The sequence below is a fragment of the Lonchura striata genome, chromosome 2 (genome assembly GCF_046129695.1).
Source record: "Lonchura striata isolate bLonStr1 chromosome 2, bLonStr1.mat, whole genome shotgun sequence".
Taxonomy (NCBI): Eukaryota; Metazoa; Chordata; class Aves; order Passeriformes; family Estrildidae; genus Lonchura; species Lonchura striata.
The window spans coordinates 116,459,559-116,479,253 of NC_134604.1; the positions used below are offsets into that span (position 1 = coordinate 116,459,559).

Sequence of the window (19,695 nt, forward strand, 5' to 3'; positions counted from 1 at the left end):
GGGGGTGCCCAGCCTGGAGAACAGGAGGCTCAGGGGTGACCTTGTCACTGCCACAGCTCCTGGAAGGTGCCTGTGCCCAGCTGGGGCTGGTCTCTTTCTCCAGGAGCTGACAGAGCCAGAGCTCACAGCCTCGAGCTGCACCCAGGGAAATCCAGGCTGGACATCAGGGAAAAGTTTTTACAGAAATGGTGATAAAGTTCTGGAGTGGCTGCCCGGGGAGGTGGTGGAGTTACCACCCCTGGGTGTGTTTAACCAAGCCTGGATGTGGCTCTGGGTGCCAGGGCTGGGTTGAGGTGTTGGGCTGGGCTGGACTCGATGGGTTTGAAGGTCTCTTCCAACCTGGTCATTCTGGGAATTCTGTGGAGTTGTCCTGAGCCATGGGCAATGTCCAGAGGCAACCTCTGCATGTGGGCAGGGCCAGGCTGCAATCAGGGAAAGGCTCTTCCCCAGAGGTGCTGGCACTGCCCAGGGAATGGGCACGGCCCCGAGGCTGCCAGAGCTCCAGGAGCCTTTAGCCAGGGATGCCCAGGGTGGGGTTGGTGGGTCTGGGCAGGGCAGGGTGGCACTGGGGGGGTCCCTGGGGATGCCCTGCAGGCGTGGCTGCAGCCCCAGGTGACCCCTGTGCCCCGCAGTGTGCCAGGTGATCGGCATGTACGACTACAGTGCCCAGAACGACGACGAGCTGGCCTTCAACAAGGGCCAGATCATCACCGTGCTCAACAGGGAGGACCCCGACTGGTGGAAGGGGGAGGTCAACGGCCACGTGGGGCTCTTCCCGTCCAACTACGTGAAGCTGACCACGGACACGGACCCCAGCCAGCAGTGTGAGTGTCCCTCGTGTCCCCGCGCGTGCCACGTGCGGCATGGCGGGGCCGCGCCGCCCCGCGCCCCCGGGCTCTTCGAAGACCTTCTGTCCCCCCGTTGTGTTTGCTTGGTTTCGTTCCCATTCCCCCCAGCACGTCCCCCTCCCCACCCATCGTTTTTGCTCCATGCCTCGCCACGCCTGCCTCGTTTCCCCAGCTTGAATTTGCTCATTGTTTTGTTTTGCTTATGTGTTGTTTTCCTCCTTTTTCTAGGAATCATATGTTGTCCATCCCCCACTCAGGCTTGAAAGTCCTCAAAGAGACCCACTATCCCATAGCAGTGCCCAGAGGGATGATGGGAGATGCAGCCTTGATCATGTGGCTTCCAGCATGATCACCTACTGCCTTCTGAGTCAAGAACACACTGCACAGCAGTTTTACCTCATTTGACATTTAGTTGCATGGAATCGCAATGGCTGAGTTAATTACCGACAAAATTAAACTATTCAAAGCAAAAAAAAAAAAAAAACCACAAAACAAAACCACACACACGCAAAAAGAAGTAAAAATCAGAGGATAGTGGGTCCTTTTGTGGCTTTCAGAGTTACCAAACTAATTTTTCCACCTTTGCACAGGTGCTTTTGGTAGTTTTAAAAATTATTTTTTAAAGATATATTCTAGCCTTTTAAAGGAAAAGTATAAATTTAATTTCTTCATTGCAATTTTGTTTGTGCAAAAAGACCCACTATCAAGGAATGCTGCATGTGCTATTAAAATTGTTCCAAATGTCCATGAATTGGAGACTTTATGTATCTTTCTTTTTTATTGTTCACTTGTCCAGTGTTGTCAATGTGTCTCTTTTTTTTTATTATTTTAATATTCTTTTTTTTTTTTTTTTTAATTACAAAATAACAGAAGGAGTTAAAATCAGTTTAAGGAAGTTTAAATATGCCCAGTTCCAGGGATTTTGTTGTAGTTCCTGTACTGTTTGTAACAGGTGGTGTTGTTGAGTGTGTAACCCATTGTGGGGAGGGGAAATGCCCTCCTCCCGTGCCACAGGCAAACCTGGAGTGATGTCTTACCCAGCTCTGTTCATTTGATTTTGCACATTCCTTGTAGCTGCAAACAGTGAGCAAACAGCCTGGTTTGTGTCTGTCCCTCGGCTTGTCACATTCCTGGGTCAGAAACGGGTGGAATGTTCCCTCCTGGGGGTGCCAGAATTCCCAAATTCCCCCCGGGGACGGCCCTTGGGCTTCTCAGCTGTGCTTTCCGTGGAACACCGCCTTCCGAACGAATCATTCTCCTGACAAGAACGAATGTATAGAACTATCTCCCTGCGATTAATTTCCAATGTTTACATTTTTTTAAACTAGACTGTGGGATTTCTACAAATTAATACGAGCTGGAGCTTTCAGTGGAGCTGTAGCTGGGCCGTGCCCGTCTCCGTAGCGTTAGCAGAAACGTGCTGGCAGTGCCCTCTCCAACGCCTGGAGCACAGCAGAGCCCTGCTACTAATGATTTACCACGGACTTCCGTCCTGCTTTGCGTGTCCCCCTGTCCCCAGCCCTGCTGGCACCTGTAGCACTCCCAGCCCAGCTCCCCGCTCCCGTCCTGCGGTGCAAAGGACAAGTGAAGCTCCTTATTCAGTTGCACTTCAGTATTTCATCACTATGAATGTAAATTATATAAATATATAAAAACCCTGCAGCTTTAACAACTGTAATCCAGCCTTTCCAGCTAGTTCCATGTATAGAGAATTAAATCCTTCGTACAAAAGAGGCCGACACGTGTTTGTTGTTGTCTCGTTGCTGGGTCCCACCGAGCTCGCCCCGAGGGCTTTGCCAGCAGCACAGCCTGGAGCCCTGTGCCCCTCCCAGGGAACCTGCCCGGGTTCTTGGAGCTGCTCTCGCTGAAATTCCTCAGCTTCACCATTGTCCTCTGCAGCCTTTCACCCTCTGCCTCAGGGGGGGAGTGCTGGCGTGTCCTGGACTCCTGCTGGGTCCCTTCCAGCTCAGGATGTGCTGGGATTCTGATTCCTTACCCAGGGTTTCTATGTGGTGCCAGTCAGTGGATTTTGATGGGTTTTTTTATAGATAAATTAAATATTCCTTCTTGGTTTGCCATGGATTTGGGGTTTGTTTTATGCCAGAAGCTCAAGTGTGAAAATATGCACAACTGCACAGATTTTCCTTCTTTTTAGGGCAGTATTTAAATAGTAATACATCTTCTACCACAAAAAAGTAATTCTTCCATCGTAGCCACTTGCTGACAATTGCAGAAATGGAACAGCACATCCCACTTGTGATTTTCAGTGCTCTCTGAGGGGATGGAGCCAGGTTTGACTCCACTCTGTCAATATTTTGTGCATTAATTGATATTTGAATGAGAGCCTCTGCCTCTTTTCCCATCCTGAGCTGCTGGGTTGAAAAACAGACTCAACCAAAAGCACTGGCCCTTAGGGGCATTGTGGGTCCTGTGACTTCAGGCCAGAAGTACAGATTGAGCCTGTATTGAAATATTTGCAGTGCTTCAGCTGTAGGGGATCCAGGTGCTGCTCTTTTCTTTCTCTTTGCATGGAGTGAGAGGAAAAACGAAGCTCCTGCGGTGCTCTGAGGGTGCAGGGCTGAGCCTGGAGCCTCCCAAAATCACTGCAGGCTCCTGGGGGCAGCTTGGCAGTGACTGGGAGGAGCAGTGTGGGGCTGTCCCTCTGTCACAGGGAATCCCCAAATCCCGGGGCTGGCAAAGCCCTCCCAGCCCAGGGAGTCCCAGCTGGGCCCCATGCCCACCTTGTCCCCAGCCCAGAGCACTCAGTGCCACCTCCAGGGGACACCTGCAGGGATGGGCACTGCAAAGCTCCCTGGGCAGCCCCTGCCAGGGCCTGAGCACCCTTTCCATGGGGAAATTGCTGCTGCTGTCCCAGCTGAACAAACAAGAGGCACTGCTTGGCCAGGACTCCTCAGGCAGAAGAGCAACATAAATCTCATGTACAGAGACCCAGACAAAGACACTCCCTTGGGGCTTGAGTGACAGATGTTTAAATCCCTGAAAAGTTCATTTCCTCCCTGAGTCCCTAAGGGTGCTCTGCCAGCTCAGCAGGGAGCATTTCATCCTCTTCCTCCTCATCAGGGATTCTCCTGTGCTGCAGGGAGCAAGGCTGCTTTACTTGTCTGTATGGGTATCAATCTATAAAAGTATATATAAATATCTGTATGAGAAAGGGAGTCTGACAGTGACTGCCCAGAGCAGCTGTGGCCACCCCTGGGTCCCTGGCAGTGCCCAAGGCCAGGTTGGACACTGGGGCTGGAGCAGCCTGGGACAGTGGGAGGTGTCCCTGCCATGGCAGGGGTGGCACTCGCTGATCCTTGAAATCCCTTCCCACCCAAATCATCCTGGCATTCTGTGAACTGGTTCTTTGTCTTCACTTCCCTGTGCCAGGTGCCTTCTCCTGTTGCACAGGAATTGTCACTTGAGGGATGGAGAGGAGACTGGAATTCCAGAGGCTGCCAGTGCTGCTATTTTATTCACTGTTTTTACCACTTGTGGGAATTCCTTCTGTACTCAATTGCTGACAAGGAATTCCCATGGACGTTCTTTCAGAGAATTTGTTCTTTTCAATACTTGAAATCTGTCCAAGACAGCTCTAAGTCTGAAATGCGGATTTATCAAGAACATTTTGCTTTATATTCAGGATCAGCTTTATTTAAACCTCAATTCTTTTGGAGCTTTAGTGGCTTCACTTTCTGTCCCCATGAGCTCACTGAGCACATTTTATTCCCATAAACAAAATCACTGAAATTCTGGTTTTGTTCTCTGGTTTTAAAGCACTTTTAGTTCTTTGTGGTTATTGACTCCAGCTATTTAACTTGTTTAATAGCAACTTCTGTGCAGTAAAATCAGATTACAAATGACTTGTTTTTAACTTTATTTTAGACAACTTCAGTAGATTCAGGAACAATGTAACTCAAATATTACTGCACCAGGAGAATTGACAGAGAGGACAGGGTAACAAAGCTCCTTGGCTAAACACGGGGCTGAGGTGACCTTTGGGTTCCGGGACATTGTCCTGGTGCAGTTAAACATGAAAATGGTTTTCACCAAGACTTCACTGCCCACCTGGGGACTTCAATGAGCAAAGATCTTGAACTGAGCTGAAGGGACCCCCAGGGACCCCCCAGTGCCACCCTGCCCTGCCCAGACCCCCCAAAATCCCACCCTGGGCATCCCTGGCAGCGCTGCCCAAAGGCTCCTGCAGCTCTGGCAGCCTCGGGGCCGTGCCCATTGCCAGGGCAGCCTGGGCAGTGCCAGCACCTCTGGGGAAGAGCCTTTCCCTAAAATCCAACCTAAATCCTTCCTGGCCCAGCTCCAGCTGCTCCCCGGGTGCTGTCAGGTCACAGGAGCAGAGATCAGAGCTGTGCCTCTGCCAGAGTGAAAAAATGATAAAATGTTTGATAAGAGGTTGGAACATTTGAAATACTGCATTTGGTTCCCACATTCCTGGTTCCAAGTGAAGTGCCTGCACAGCACCTTCCTTTGTGGAATTCCCTGTGGAATGGGGCTGTGCAGTCCCTTCTGCTTAGACCTGTGACTGCTCCTGTGCCCTGAGTGCCCAGGGGCTCCCACAGGCCCTGGCTCACAATCCAGAGGTGAGGTTTCGGTTCCTGATGTGTTCTGAGCCATTCCAGGGCTTGCTTAACTCTGTGATTTACATTTTTGGATGCATTCTTGCCTTCACATGTGGGATTTTAGTGTCCCCAGGCAGCCTCTGGAAAGGGATTGGTAGAACCATGACTCATGGAATGCTTGAGGTTGGAGCACCAGCAGTGAGCAGAGTCACATCCAGACCTCCTCTGAACATTCCAGAGAGGGCAATTCCACCCCTAAATAGTGCTGCAGGTTTTGCCAGGGACTGCCCAGATTTGTTTCCAGCTCCTTCCCTGCACCTCAGAGGGAAGTGCTCTGCTCTGACAGGAACTGGACACATTGTTCTGCTTGAGAAATTCCAGACCTGCTGAAATGGTTGGAAAGAGCTGAGAAATGGGGTTGGGCATTGCAGATGGAGAGATCTGTTTGATCCCAGACTATGTCCTCACCAAAAGCCTGAGGTAGCCTCACAGTGGAGGGTCCATCCCAGGAGATTTAAGGGGAATTGTTGTGCTAAGAAAGTTGAATGTTGAAATGCTGTGATTTAACTAACTCAGCACTGCTGAGGACTCTCGAGGGCTGTGCCCAGTTCTGGTCCTGCAGGAGAGACCTGGAGGGGCTGGAGCGTGTCCAGGGCAGGGAACGGAGCTGGGAAGGGGCTGGAGAGTTCCTGAGGGAGCTGGGAAGGGGCTGGAGAGTTCCTGAGGGAGCTGGGAAGGGGCTGGAGAGTTCCTGAGGGAGCTGGGAAGGGAATGGAGAGTTCCTGAGGAGCTGGGAAGGGAATGGAGAGTTCCTGAGGGAGCTGGGAAGGGGCTGGAGAGTTCCTGAGGGAGCTGGGAAGGGAATGGAGAGTTCCTGAGGGAGCTGGGAAGGGGCTGGAGAGTTCCTGAGGAGCTGGGAAGGGGCTGAGCTGGAGCAAAGGAGGCTCAGGGGGACCTTGTGGCTCTCACAGCTCCTGCCAGGAGGGGACAGCCGGGGGGTCGGGCTCTGCTCCAGGAACAGGGACAGGAGGAGAGGGAACGGCCTCAGGCTGGGCCAGGGCAGGCTCAGCTGGGACAGCAGCAGCAATTTCCCCATGGAAAGGGTGCTCAGGCCCTGGCAGGGGCTGCCCAGGGAGCTTTGGAGTGCCCATCCCTGCAGGTGTCCCCTGGAGGTGGCACTGAGTGCTCTGGGCTGGGGACAAGGTGGGCATGGGGCCCAGCTGGGACTCCCTGGGCTGGGAGGGCTTTGCCAGCCCCAGGGATTTGGGATTAGTGGATAATTTCCCTGAGTGAAAGGTGCTGTTCCCTTCTCCTTAAGGATTTGGAGGAAAGCTGTGACATCACTTTTGCCTGCTCCTGGTTCCCTCTAGCAGGACAGATTCCTGTCTCCTGTGACCTGGTCACTACAGCCTGGGCCAGCACGAGGCTTCCAGGGAAAGGTGGCAGTGGCACTGCTTGGAGAACCCCTCCAAAGGAAAAGGAATCAGCAGCTGTGGCCATGGATGTGGATCAGTGATTTCCACAGCAGAACCTCCCTTCCCAAAAAGCAGCATCTTGTTTTAGGCTCAGTGTTTGTCTTGGGAGACCCAGATCTTCAGGGCTGACTTTGTAAGGAAGAGGAACAACATCTTTACACAAAGAGATTTGGAATTATTTTTTGCATTTCTGGAGCCCCTTAATCTGCAGGGACTGTGGTGCTGGGAGGTCAAGGCACAGATTTGCAGTTCCAACATTTGTCTGCTGGTTCTCCAAGTCCAGCCAGAATCGCAGAATTCATGGATTCACTCTCCTGAGAACAACCAAATTAATTATTGTCATTTCCCCATCCTTTCCTGGCTTTACTGGATTGAAGCAAAGAATTGCCCAGAGCAGCTGGGGCTGCCCCTGGATCCCTGGCAGTGCCCAAGGCCAGGTTGGACACTGGGGCTGGAGCAGCCTGGGACAGTGGGAGGTGTCCCCATGGCAGGGGTGGCACTGGGTGGGCTCTGAGGTCCAAACCCAAACCACTTCATGATTCTGTCATCTGTGCAATCCAGTTCACTAAAGTTCTTTGGCATCCATGAAGATCGAGCCAGACATTTCCACCTGGAAAGGAATCCACTTCTTCTGCAGTGTTCTTAATAGAAAGACAAGAAAAATCCCTGTACTTGTGCACCTCACAAAGAAAATCCCCTACCAGGAAAGTCTCTTTGGGATGTTCTGCTCAGATTTGGCTGCTTCTCTCCCCCAAATATTTCATATCCAAAAGCAGAGTTTTTGTCTGTGGGCAGAGCAGCCCATTCACAGCCCAGCTGGCTGCCAAGGGAGCCTCTAAAATGGTTCATTATTCAAAATGTCAGTGCTCCCTCCAAGGGCTTGGCGGTTGGAAATCACCTTCAGGCCAAGGATTCTGAACACCTTTGAACGAGGACTTCCCCAAGGAAAAGGAATTAAACACTTGCTTATCTCCCAGTGAAGCACTGGGAGAACTGGATCTGTTTCTTAGACCTGTGGTTTACTTGCTAGCAAAGAAGCTGCTCTGAAATCAGGCATTTATTCAACAGAGATGAAACCTGTGGCTTTTGGGAGGGGCCAAAATTCATTGTTTTGGCATAAAGATGATATTTCTCCACATCTGCTTTTCATTCCAAGCTGAGTTTCAGCTGCACTTTGTGCAGGCTGTGACATCCTGTGTCTCACCCTGCTTCCCACCCGATACCTCCCAGCTTCAGCCACAGAGGAAATAACCTTGACTGTCTGCATCTCCTTTTCTGGGTTTGTTCCATTTGGTTTTGTTTGGGTTTGGTTTTTGGTTTTGGTTTGTTGTTTTTGTTTTGTTTTGTTTTGTTTTTTTAAAGCCGAATCCATCATTCCCCTTTCAGGAGCACAGATCAGTTAAAGCAGATGTTGCTGGTATTCCATGGGAATAATGGTGATACACCTGGACCTTCCCAGTGGCATTGTCTGAGCTCCATTCAGGAAGCTAAAAATGCAGGAAATAATCCCTAAGTATTAACTTTATATGCAAAGAACTGAAAAAGTTATCTGGGGCCTGCTGTTTCCATGAGGAAAGTTTGTTTCCATGGGGAATGTACTAAATTTTCTGAGGGGTGAGAAAAAGAATTCAACTGGGAAATTTTGGTTGTGTGAAAATAGTTGAAATAGATCATTTTTAGAGCAAAACATTTCCCACCTGTTTGAAATCAACTTTGCTTTTTGAAATGCATTGTATTTTATGCAGAAAAGTAGCAAAAACTGGAAGAAAACATTCTATGTTCGAGTCTCAGAAGAACTTAATTAAGCTCAGCTGAAAAATAATGGCCTACAGAAGAAAGAATGGAATTAAATGTTCTGTCCAATTCAGAGTAGAAAAGAAAATTCAAGATTGTGGAATTGATATAAAAATCCTCCCACCTGCAGGGGATAAGTGCAAGGGAGGTTTGCAGCAACGAAAGGACAAAACTGATGGAAGAGGAGCTCTCAGTGCCAGCCTTTCCCCGTGCTTTTAAATGTGAAGGAGAACAAAATCCACCCCTTGGCTTGGCCCAGGCATCTGTGCAATCTGGGAATCTTTGCACGTCCTGGCTCAAGCCCTTCCAATATTTGGGAGCAGTTTTTAACTGAAGTGTGAAGAAGTGAAGGGGCCCTGCAGGCCCTTCTTGAGCAGGATTTCTGTGAGCAGAAGGGCCAAGGTGAACCTTCAGCATCGAGCATCCATCAGCTGAGGGCTCATTCCGAAGTGCCCCTTGGAGCACTGGGGTCACTGCAGCTCTTCCCTAATTCCCTCTGGGATATCTCTGCATTTCCCTCACAGCACATGGAGTCCTTTCCCCCTTCCTCATGGCCAGCCCTCCAGCTGGGGTTGGAATGACACAACCCAAGGGGTCGGGGGCCTGTGGGGCGAGGTTGGGAACGGGCAGGCGCGGGCGAGGGAGGCTTTAGGCTTGGCCACCGGCGAGGAGCTCGCACACGGAGATGGCTTTTGCTGTGGGCCATCAGAAGGTGCACAGGGGGTCGTGGGGTGCAGGGGGAAGCTCGGTGGGGCTGTGCCCTGTGGGCAGCGCGGAGCAGAGCAGCAGAGCTCCTGGCCTCTGTGGCTCCGGGAAGCTGAAGGGCGGGCGCTGTTGTGTTTTGCAGGGTGTGCAGACCTGCACCTGCTGGACATGCTGACCCCCACCGAGAGGAAGAGGCAGGGCTACATCCACGAGCTCATCCTCACCGAGGAGAACTACGTCAACGACCTGCAGCTGGTGACAGAGGTGGGGCAGCGCCGCGGCCTCGCCGCTCGCCCCGGGCCGCAGCGGCCACAGAGCTGAGCAAAGTGGGCTTCCACTGCTGGCATGGGGGCTCTGTGCCACCCGAGAGAGACAGAGAGACAGAGATGAGAGGGGATAGAAACAGAGATAGAGAGAGAGAGAGAGATAGAGAGAGAGAGATAGAGATAGAGATAGAGATAGATAGAGATAGAGATAGAGATAGAGATAGAGATAGAGATAGAGATAGAGATAGAGATAGAGATAGAAATGGAAATTGAGTAGAGATAGAGACAGAGATAGATACAGATAGAGAGAGATAGAGATAGGTACAGATAGATACAGGTACAAGTACAGGTACAGATAGATACAGGTACAAGTACAGGTACAGATACAGATGCAGCTGTGGGTGGGTGCAAACCATGGCAATCCCCTGTGCTACCAGCACCAAAATGCTGGTGTTTGAAGTGTCATTTTAGCAAAGCCCTTTTGCTCCCAGCTCTCAGTGTTAATTTCCCACGTGCAAGCTGTGAAGCTTAAACAAATGTTCTGGAATGAAGCACATTCCCTGTGCTCTGAGGGGTTAGTGGTACTGAGTGATAACTGAGCAGTGGGCTTCAGTTATCACTTCCTGTGATTGGCTTTAGAGGTAGGAAAAAAAGGAATTAGTACAGACAACTATGGACAATTATCGTGACAGAGAAGCAAAGTTCTTTTTTGAAAAAGAGTTCAAGATATGCAAAACTTGGGACTCTCAGAGAAATCAGGTCTTCCATTGAAGAGTCCAAAGTAAAACCTATTTTCAGTTGCATTATCAAAGGAATGCTGGGATGTTTTGCAGGAGAGCTCTGCTAAAATTTCCAGGTCTCAAAGAGATTATCCAGCTCAGAATTAACACCACCACCCCTACAAATTCAGAGTATTCCCTGTTAAAGCCCTTCATACCTGAGGGTCTCCTTAGTTACAGCCATCCCAGGGACCACCATGGATGTCTGGGAGTGTGCTGGGTCTGTCTGTACTTACCCTGTGCACTCTAAATGGCCTCTTCTGACTCCCCAGATCTTCCAGAAACCACTGATGGAGTCTGAGCTGGTCACAGAAAAAGAGATTGCCATGATTTTTGTGAATTGGAAGGAGCTGATTATGTGCAATATAAAACTACTGAAGTAAGTTGGTTTTTCCCCCCATCTTCACAAAAGCAGAACCCTGGCCTCTCCCCCTGCTTCTCCTTTTATCTGCATGAAAACATTTGCCACTTACACAAATCCTCACCAGAAGGGTTTCTCCATGGGGGAAAAAGCAAACTGGGGGCAGTGTTTGCTGTGAGCTGTTGAGAAGAACCCAGCAGTTCTCTGCCATTTGCACTCACTTTGTTGCAGTGCTGCAGAAGGCAAATCCTTCTCTCCCCAGGGCTTGCCCTGCCTGGTTCCAAAGGGTTTGTGCCAGAGCACCCCTCTCCAAAGGCTCCAGGTGCTGCTGCCCCAAATCACTGCCAGGGAAACTCAGTGAGGGCACAGTTAAACCTGCACCTTGAGAAGCAAAAGCATTCATAAAGTTCTTTTCTTTCCCTACTCAGCTGCTAATTTTCACTGAACCTACAGGCATTTTACAGCTTTGTAATCTCTTTGTTCTTGTAAAATGTATTTGAAAATGGCCCACAGGGTGAAAAGTTGTGGTGGTGACAGGACAAGTGACAATGAAGGTCTAAGGTTTTTCCTTAGGAAACCAGGCTAAAAACTTTTAAGTGATGGGGGTTTTCCCTGACTCATTCACACTTCATTAACTCTCTAAACTAACAGAAAAGGAAATTACCCTCCTCTTTCTGTCACCTGTGATCTGGCATTGCATTGAAGTCAAGCAGCAGCTGGATGACCAGGAGAGGGAAAGGTGTTGGCCGGGGGTGCAGCCTGGGTTATTTCTTGTATCCTTGTAATCTTGTGGCTGATGTATTTCTGGCTCTCTGGGTTTCCAAAATGAATAAGAACCCACCCCTTTATTCCATAACTGAGGAGTGGCTCTTTGTCCAACCCCGTGCCCTGCCCCTGCTCAGGGCCCTGCGCGTGAGGAAGAAGATAAGATGTCCGGGGAGAAGATGCCGGTGAAGATGATCGGGGACATCCTGACAGCCCAGCTGCCCCACATGCAGCCCTACATCAGGTTCTGCAGCTGCCAGCTCAACGGGGCTGCCCTCATCCAGCAGAAGACGGATGAAGTGCCCGAGTTCAAGGAGTTTGTCAAGGTAGGGGAAGCAGCAGCCCCTGGGAATTCTGTGCATCACCTGGCTGAGCTGCTGAGCAAAGGAGGCCCCGCCTCGAGGGCTGTGTCCTCTTCTGGGCCACCCACTTGGACAAGGACCTTGAGGGGCTGGAGCGTGTCCAGGGCAGGGAACAGAGCTGGGAAGGGGCTGGAGAGTTCCTGAGGGAGCTGGGAAGGGGCTGGAGAGTTCCTGAGGGAGCTGGGAAGGGGCTGAGCCTGGAGCAAAGGAGGCTCAGGGGGACCTTGTGGCTCTCACAGCTCCTGCCAGGAGGGGACAGCCGGGGGGTCGGGCTCTGCTGCCGTGTCCCGAGGGAAAGGAGAGGAAATGGCCTCAAATGGCACCAGGGGAGGCTCAGGTTGGAGATTGGAAACACCTTTTTCCCTCACAGAGTGGCCAGGCCCTGGGATGAGCTCCCAGGGAGGTTTGGAGTCACTGGAATTGTCCCAGAGGAGTCTGGATGTGGCCTTGGGGACAGGGTTTGGGTGATGCTGGGTGGCACTGGGTGATCCTGAAGGGCTCCTCCAGCCTTGGTGATCCTGGGGTTCTTGTCCAGACAAGGCAGGTGAAGAAGTATAAAAACCCACCAGGAGTTCTGCTGATGTTGTGACCTCAGAGCAGATTCAGCTGAGGATTGGTGCTCATTTATTGCCTTCCCTTTTCCTTTCTTGGAGGAGCTCATTTTTTGGGGTTTAAACCACCTGACTAACCAGATTTTACCTCTCTAATGTTTCAGAGGTTAGCAATGGATCCTCGCTGTAAAGGAATGCCACTATCAAGTTTTCTACTAAAGCCTATGCAACGGGTAACCAGATACCCACTAATAATTAAAAATGTACGTTCCTTTGCACACATGGTGGGTTTGGTGCTGCTTTGCTTACACCTTAATTAAAGGGTTGTTTCCTTATTTGTGTCAGGCTTTGTCACTGTGAGGCTTCTGATGTGCTGGGGAATGTGGGATGTCCTTTAATACTTGATTCCAGTATAGAAAATGGGATCATTCCCTGGGCTTTGGCAAAATGATTCGATATTTCCATTTGAAACAGAGATGAAGCTTGCACCCAAAGAATCAGAAGGCAGCGAATGCCGAGTGAAAATTTAAAATTCAGATAATAGGAGCAACAAGACAACCTTTGGCTCATATTTGCCTTTTCTCTCAGTGCCATTCCCTCCCCACAGGCTGAGCCTGGATTGCTGCAGGTTCCCTGTGCTGATGGTGCTGGAGGATTTACAGCCCTTTCCTAAGTTCCACTTGTTTCTTAACACTTCCCATCCCAAATAACACCGTGGAACATGGCCCGAGGCTTTCACAGGGAATGATGAATTGGATGTTGGTGTTGAAGGGATTCCTTCAGCAGTCGTGGCTGCAATTCTGTGTTTGGCTGCAATGTGTGTGCCTCTGTCAGAGGAGCCAGCAGTGTCCTGGTGCAAAGGCTGTGCAGGCAGGCCTGCAATCCAGCTGTTCCCACACAGTGTTTGTGTCCCATTTCTCACGTCTGCCAAGGAGGAAAATGACCGTGGGGCTGGCTCTGCTGGCACTGGGATGGCCGTGTGGGGCTGGCAGGGCGAGTGCAGCTGAGCCGTGGTGCCAGGAGCCTGAGGCTGCCTTTGCTTTGTGCAGATCATAGAGAACACCCCCGAGAACCACCCTGACCACAGCCACCTGAAGCACGCCCTGGAGAAGGCGGAGGAGCTGTGCTCGCAGGTGAACGAGGGCGTGCGCGAGAAGGAGAACTCGGACAGGCTGGAGTGGATCCAGGCCCACGTGCAGTGCGAGGGCCTCTCCGAGGTAACCGGGGCTGCCAGGGGGCTGGGGACACGGAGCAGCCCCCGTCCCCATCCCCATCCCCGTCCCCATCCCATCCCATCCCCATCCCCATCCCATCCCATCCCATCCCATCCCATCCCATCCCATCCCATCCCCATCCCCATCCCCGTCCCCATCCCATCCCCATCCCATCCCATCCCTCCCACATCCCATCCCATCCCCATCCCATCCCCGTCCCCATCCCATCCCCATCCCCATCCCCGTCCCCATCCCATCCCCATCCCCGTCCCCATCCCCATCCCCATCCCATCCCATCCCATCCCCATCCCCATCCCCGTCCCCATCCCATCCCCGTCCCCATCCCATCCCCGTCCCCATCCCATCCCCATCCCATCCCATCCCACCCCCATCCCATCCCCATCCCCATCCCCATCCCATCCCCGTCCCCATCCCATCCCCATCCCATCCCATCCCATCCCATCCCATCCCATCCCATCCCATCCCATCCCATCCCCATCCCCATCCCCATCCCCATCCCATCCCCATCCCCATCCCCATCCCCATCCCCATCCCCATCCCCATCCCATCCCCATCCCCATCCCATCCCATCCCATCCCATCCCATCCCATCCCATCCCATCCCATCCCATCCCATCCCATCCCATCCCATCCCATCCCATCCCATCCCATCCCATCCCATCCCATCCCATCCCCATCCCATCCCCATCCCCATCCCATCCCCATCCCCATCCCATCCCCGTCCCCATCCCATCCCCATCCCATCCCATCCCATCCCATCCCCATCCCATCCCCATCCCATCCCATCCCATCCCCATCCCACCCCCATCCCATCCCCATCCCCATCCCATCCCATCCCATCCCATCCGATCCCATCCCATCCCCATCCCCATCCCCATCCCCATCCCATCCCCATCCCATCCCATCCCCATCCCCATCCCCATCCCATCCCATCCCATCCCATCCCATCCCATCCCCATCCCATCCCCATCCCATCCCCATCCCCATCCCATCCCCATCCCCATCCCATCCCCATCCCATCCCATCCCATCCCATCCCCATCCCATCCCCGTCCCCGTCCCCATCCCATCCCATCCCATCCCATCCCATCCCATCCCATCCCATCCCATCCCCATCCCCTGGCTCCACCTGGCCTCCTGCACGCCCTCCTGGCTGCTGCTCGTGCTCTGCCCCTCGGGCTGAGCCCTGCTCTGCTGCCTGCCTCTGGAGCAGTCCATTGGCACCCATCACTTCCCAGTTCCCCAGTTCTTCCTGGAGCAGTGGCTATGGGACTGCTGTATCCCACTCCAAACTGCACCTGACCTCTACAGAGTGCCTCAAAAACCAAGTCTTTAGAAATATTTTCTGTGATAAAGCTTTGTATACACTCGAAAGCTCAAGAATACTGATCAAATCTCTGGAGACTTTACAGAGAGGACCCCTGCCTCCCATGCCATGTTATTTTTTATGGTTGCGTGATAAGTTTCTAGAAATATTCTGTTTGTATGTCCTGCAAAAGGAGGGAAGATATTCTGATGGCCTTCCTCTTGTTGGTGGAGGTAACAGAGGCAGACAGATCACAACTTGATTTTCATTCATTTTTACCTTCATTCTAGAAGGTAAAAAAATAATGAGCACTGGTTGGTTCATAAAGTAGAAAAATTGCATTTCACCTGAGGAAGACTGACTGTTCCGGAGAAGGACGGGTGTGACAATGTCAGCACATCCAGCTGCCTGCCAGCAGGAGAGTGGCTGCTTTTATCTTCTGAAGGTGGTGCCTGGCCCCAGAACAGCAGCTCCACACCCTGACAGAGCCTGGGGTGCTTGCTGCACCAGCAGCAGCCCCAGCCATGGCAGGGAACAGCCCAGCCTCTCCCTGTTTTCTGTCCAAGGCCTTTCCAGCCTGCCAGAGGAGCCCCTCCAGAGCCAGCTGCCCTGGGTGGGGAGAGCTGTGCCAAACCCTGGTGAAACTAAACCTGAAAATGGCACTGCAGGCAAGGGCGAGACTCTGCCGATCCCTAACCAGGCCTGGCTGAGTCTGGGATTGCACCGGTCCCAGTGGCGAGCAGCTCTAGCTCGGGTGTTGTGACCATCTGGAATCCTGTGGGGTGTTTTAAGGGGTGAAGTCCAAACCCAGTTCAGAATGCAGCCCTTGGGGAAGCTCAGCCTGTGAGAGGCCGTTGGCAGAGCTGCTGCTCACCCAGGACAGGTGCCCTGGCTCGGTGCCACCCCTGGAGGTGGCGTGCGTGGCCGGGGGCACAGATGCTTTTGGCTTTCCCTGCCTGCCCAGCCCTGTGACCTCCAGGGGACCCTCTGGGGGCTCCCGTGACCTGCGCCGCTTGTCGTGCTCGAGGCATGGCTCGTCACCGCCGTGACACGGACTGGAACCAGGACTCAAAACTGTATTTGGTCTCTTGCAGGGCAGCCCCGATTGTTTCACTTTATACAGTGCGTTGTTGTTCTTCTTCTACTTTTCGCAGCAACTCGTTTTTAATTCAGTTACAAACTGCTTGGGACCACGCAAGTTCCTGCACAGTGGGAAGCTCTATAAAGCCAAGAGTAACAAGGAGCTGTATGGCTTTCTCTTCAACGACTTCCTCCTCCTCACTCAGATCATAAAACCTCTTGGCTCTTCTGGCACAGACAAGGTCTTCAGCCCCAAGTCCAACCTGCAATACAAAATGTACAAAACTGTAAGTGCTGCTTTGACAGGGGTTGGGGAGCTCAGGAGCTCCATTCTGGGGCTGTGGGCAAGAGCCTTCCTAGAGAAGAGTTTGAAAACTTGGGGTTCAGGGGCTGATGGCAGGAAGGGTGGCTGTGTGCTCTAGTGAGATAAGAAAAGATGCTTTTGAGGTTTTGCTTGAATAAAACTCTTCCATGAGGGCTCTTGTGTTTGAGGGAGTGGAGGGAGAGCGGCGTTCGCTGCTCTCTGGGGGAGGAAACTCTGCTGTGCTTGGCTGTCTCTGGGAATGTCCCCAGGCTATACAGCCACCTCTGTCTTTGTCAGCTTTTAAAATTTTCTGCAGAAATATAGGAGGCAGAAGGGGAGAGATACTTGGGGCATGGAATGAAGCCTGCTGTGAGCTGATGTGTGCTGAATGCCCCCGTGCAAACTCTGCAGTACAACTCCAGCTCTGCTGATGTTTTACAGCCCATTTTCCTAAATGAGGTACTGGTAAAATTACCCACAGACCCTTCTGGAGACGAGCCCATCTTCCACATCTCCCACATTGACAGAGTCTACACACTCCGGGCCGAAAGCATTAATGAAAGGTAAGTGCCTTCGTGGGCCTTCAAACAGTCTGGTAAATGTAGGATGGGAATGGTTGTGATAGAAACTTGCAGAGCACTTCCAAGCTGGTTATTTTCCAAGACTGGAAAATTCATTCTTGAGAATATGGTGATCTGAAAAGAAGGAAGAAATAATGACGTTTTCTGAATTCCAGCTAGACTGGTGATGAAATGGCTGAGGGTGGATGTTTAGGCTGCATTTCACATTTTATGAAGAAGCCAAAAGATGCAATTCTATCTTCTGCTGTTACCTGGGGTGGTGGCAGGTGTCTCTGCCCTTTAGGATGCCTCCCAACCCAAACTGTGGAGCAGCATCTCTTCATCTGGCATTCCAAAACTGATGCACAGCCTCCAGACTCTCCCATGTTTCCTTGACTCAGACTCCCTTGTATGTCACAGCAGTTCTTCTAACCCCTGAGGTCACTTAGTAGCCCCACTGCCACCCTTTTTCTCTGTCAGCCTTCCCCCTCAGCCTCCTTCAGGCACAAGCTGTTGGGGTGGACTCAGTGATCCATGTGGGTCCCATCCAATTCAGGATGTTCTGTGATTCTTCAGCATGAAATGGTTTCCCAGAAGGGCCCATTCACCACACATGGACTCCCCAGGTTATGCTTTTAAAGTCCTGGGAGTCAGAAGAATTGGGTAGGAAATTTCAGGCACCAATCTCAGGGACAGTGACCACCTCAGCAGCAGCAGTGTCTTGTACCTCCTGGCTCCAAGAAATCAGTTTATTTCAGGAAAACAAGGGGCTGGATGAAAACAAACCTCTTCTTTAGAAACCTCTTTTGTTTTCTCACCAAGCATCTCCTGCTCGTGGCTCTCTTGAGCTTTCTCTGTGTGCTGGGGTTTTCTGCCTTGGGGTGGTTACATTCTGCAGGTGCTGAAATTCCAATAAGATCCCTTCCAGGCAGACATCTGTGGCATGGCAGAGCCTGGGATGGGGCCAGAGCCTTGGCTGGGAAGGAGGGACAGCTTTAGTTTTGCCTGCTGTGCTCCAGCAAGGAAAAACAGAAATGGCATTTTGCAACTTTTTTTTTTTTCTCCTTTCCTTCTGAAGGACTGCCTGGGTTCAGAAGATCAAAGCTGCCTCAGAACTTTACATAGAGACTGAAAAGAAGAAGAGGGAAAAGGCTTACTTAGGTACAGCATAGGATGTGGGGGTCTCATCTTCCGTGGAAAAGTCCCTGGGCAGGAAAAGCCATTGGTGACATTTCTCTCTGCTCTTCTGTTCCACCACAGTTCGATCTCAGAGAGCAACAGGCATCGGGAGGCTGATGGTGAATGTTGTTGAAGGCATTGAGCTGAAACCCTGCAGGTCCCATGGTGAGTGCCTTGGCTTTCTCTGCTCCATCCACAGGACATTCCCATTTGCCAGCCTAGCTGTGCAGGGGTTCTGTCCCAGACATGATTTTGGGTTTAATGAAGGTGAAACAGGCAGGGGTGACTTTGTGCAGCTGAGCCGTGGTCCTGCAGTTGTCCTGCGTGAGGCTTTGTTTCAGACTGGCTCCGTTTCCGCCACACAAGCCATGAAGTCCTGAAGGGAAGAGTGGAGGGTGCTCAGCACCCAGCAGAGTATTTATTCTCTGCGATGTTAATGTAGCCCATTACAGAGCCTGGGATGGGGCCAGAGCCTGGATGGGGCCAGAGGCCTGGTGGATCCAAAGCCTTTCCCAGCCCAGCTGGCTGTTGGAGCAGAAGGAAGCTCCGGGAGCAGGAGCATGCAGCTAAAAAAGCCCCACTCGTTTCTGTTTGTTCCCATCTTCCCAGGCAAGAGCAACCCCTACTGCGAGGTGACCATGGGCTCCCAGTGCCACATCACCAAGACCATCCAGGACACCCTCAATCCCAAGTGGAATTCCAACTGCCAGTTCTTCATCAAGGACCTGGAGCAGGACGTGCTGTGCATCACGGTGTTCGAGCGGGACCAGTTCTCCCCGGACGGTGCGTACGGGGCTGCCCCTGCCAAGCTCTTTTTTGAGGAGCAGCATTCCTGCGGAGGGAAATCAGAGGGAACGGGCTGGGCTGGGAGATGATCTTTAAAGATACCCCAGATTTGACTTTCTTTGCATATTTAGGAGTCAACCTTGCTCCACCCAGTATCGGCACAAAAAGGCTGCAGCTCCCTCTGGGTTTTGAGAGTTCCTTTTCTTGTGCAGTTGACAACAACTAAAATGTGACTTGTGATTCTAAGAGTCCAGAAAGCTCTGGATGCTGCTTGCACACAGAGGGGTTCAGGCAGGAGGAAGAGAAATGTCTTTGAGCTCCTCTTATACACAGTAACAGTAGCAAAAACAAGCCCAGGATTCCCAACCCAGTAGAGTCATGGAACAGTTTGGCTTGGAAAGGACCTTAAAGATTATCCAGTTCCAGCTCCTTCCATGGGCAGGGACACCTTCCACTATCCCACACTGCTCCAAGCCCCAGCCAGAGTGGCCTTCAACACTTGCAGGGGTGGGGATTCCACATCCTCACTCATTCTTATTTCATGACCTGGGATGAACTTGTGGAGGATCACAGGGTGTATTTTGGAGTCACAATCTCTCAGGCAGTGTTTGGACAGGACTAGTACTGGCTCATTGACCTCGTTGCTGGGCTGATGACCTGCTTGGCTCTGTCATCTCCAGCAGGTTCACTCTCAGGTTCAACTGAGGACTTTGGCCTTCTGCTAACATGCCATAAAATCAAGAAGTCCCTGAAGCAAGGCAGCT

General features: G+C 51.7%; 1 protein-coding gene across 1 annotated transcript in view; it reads left to right on the forward strand.

Moving 5' to 3' along the window:
• Positions 1-19,695, forward strand: part of ITSN1 (intersectin 1) — a 106,673-nt gene that overhangs the window by 82,947 nt on the left and 4,031 nt on the right. Inside the window, 12 exon segments of the mRNA XM_021538736.3 lie at positions 633-824; positions 9,542-9,663; positions 10,717-10,823; positions 11,708-11,726; positions 11,729-11,896; positions 12,648-12,746; positions 13,533-13,700; positions 16,177-16,389; positions 16,848-16,969; positions 18,045-18,127; positions 18,227-18,310; positions 18,755-18,928. Coding sequence (XP_021394411.2) covers positions 633-824; positions 9,542-9,663; positions 10,717-10,823; positions 11,708-11,726; positions 11,729-11,896; positions 12,648-12,746; positions 13,533-13,700; positions 16,177-16,389; positions 16,848-16,969; positions 18,045-18,127; positions 18,227-18,310; positions 18,755-18,928 — 1,551 coding nt within the window.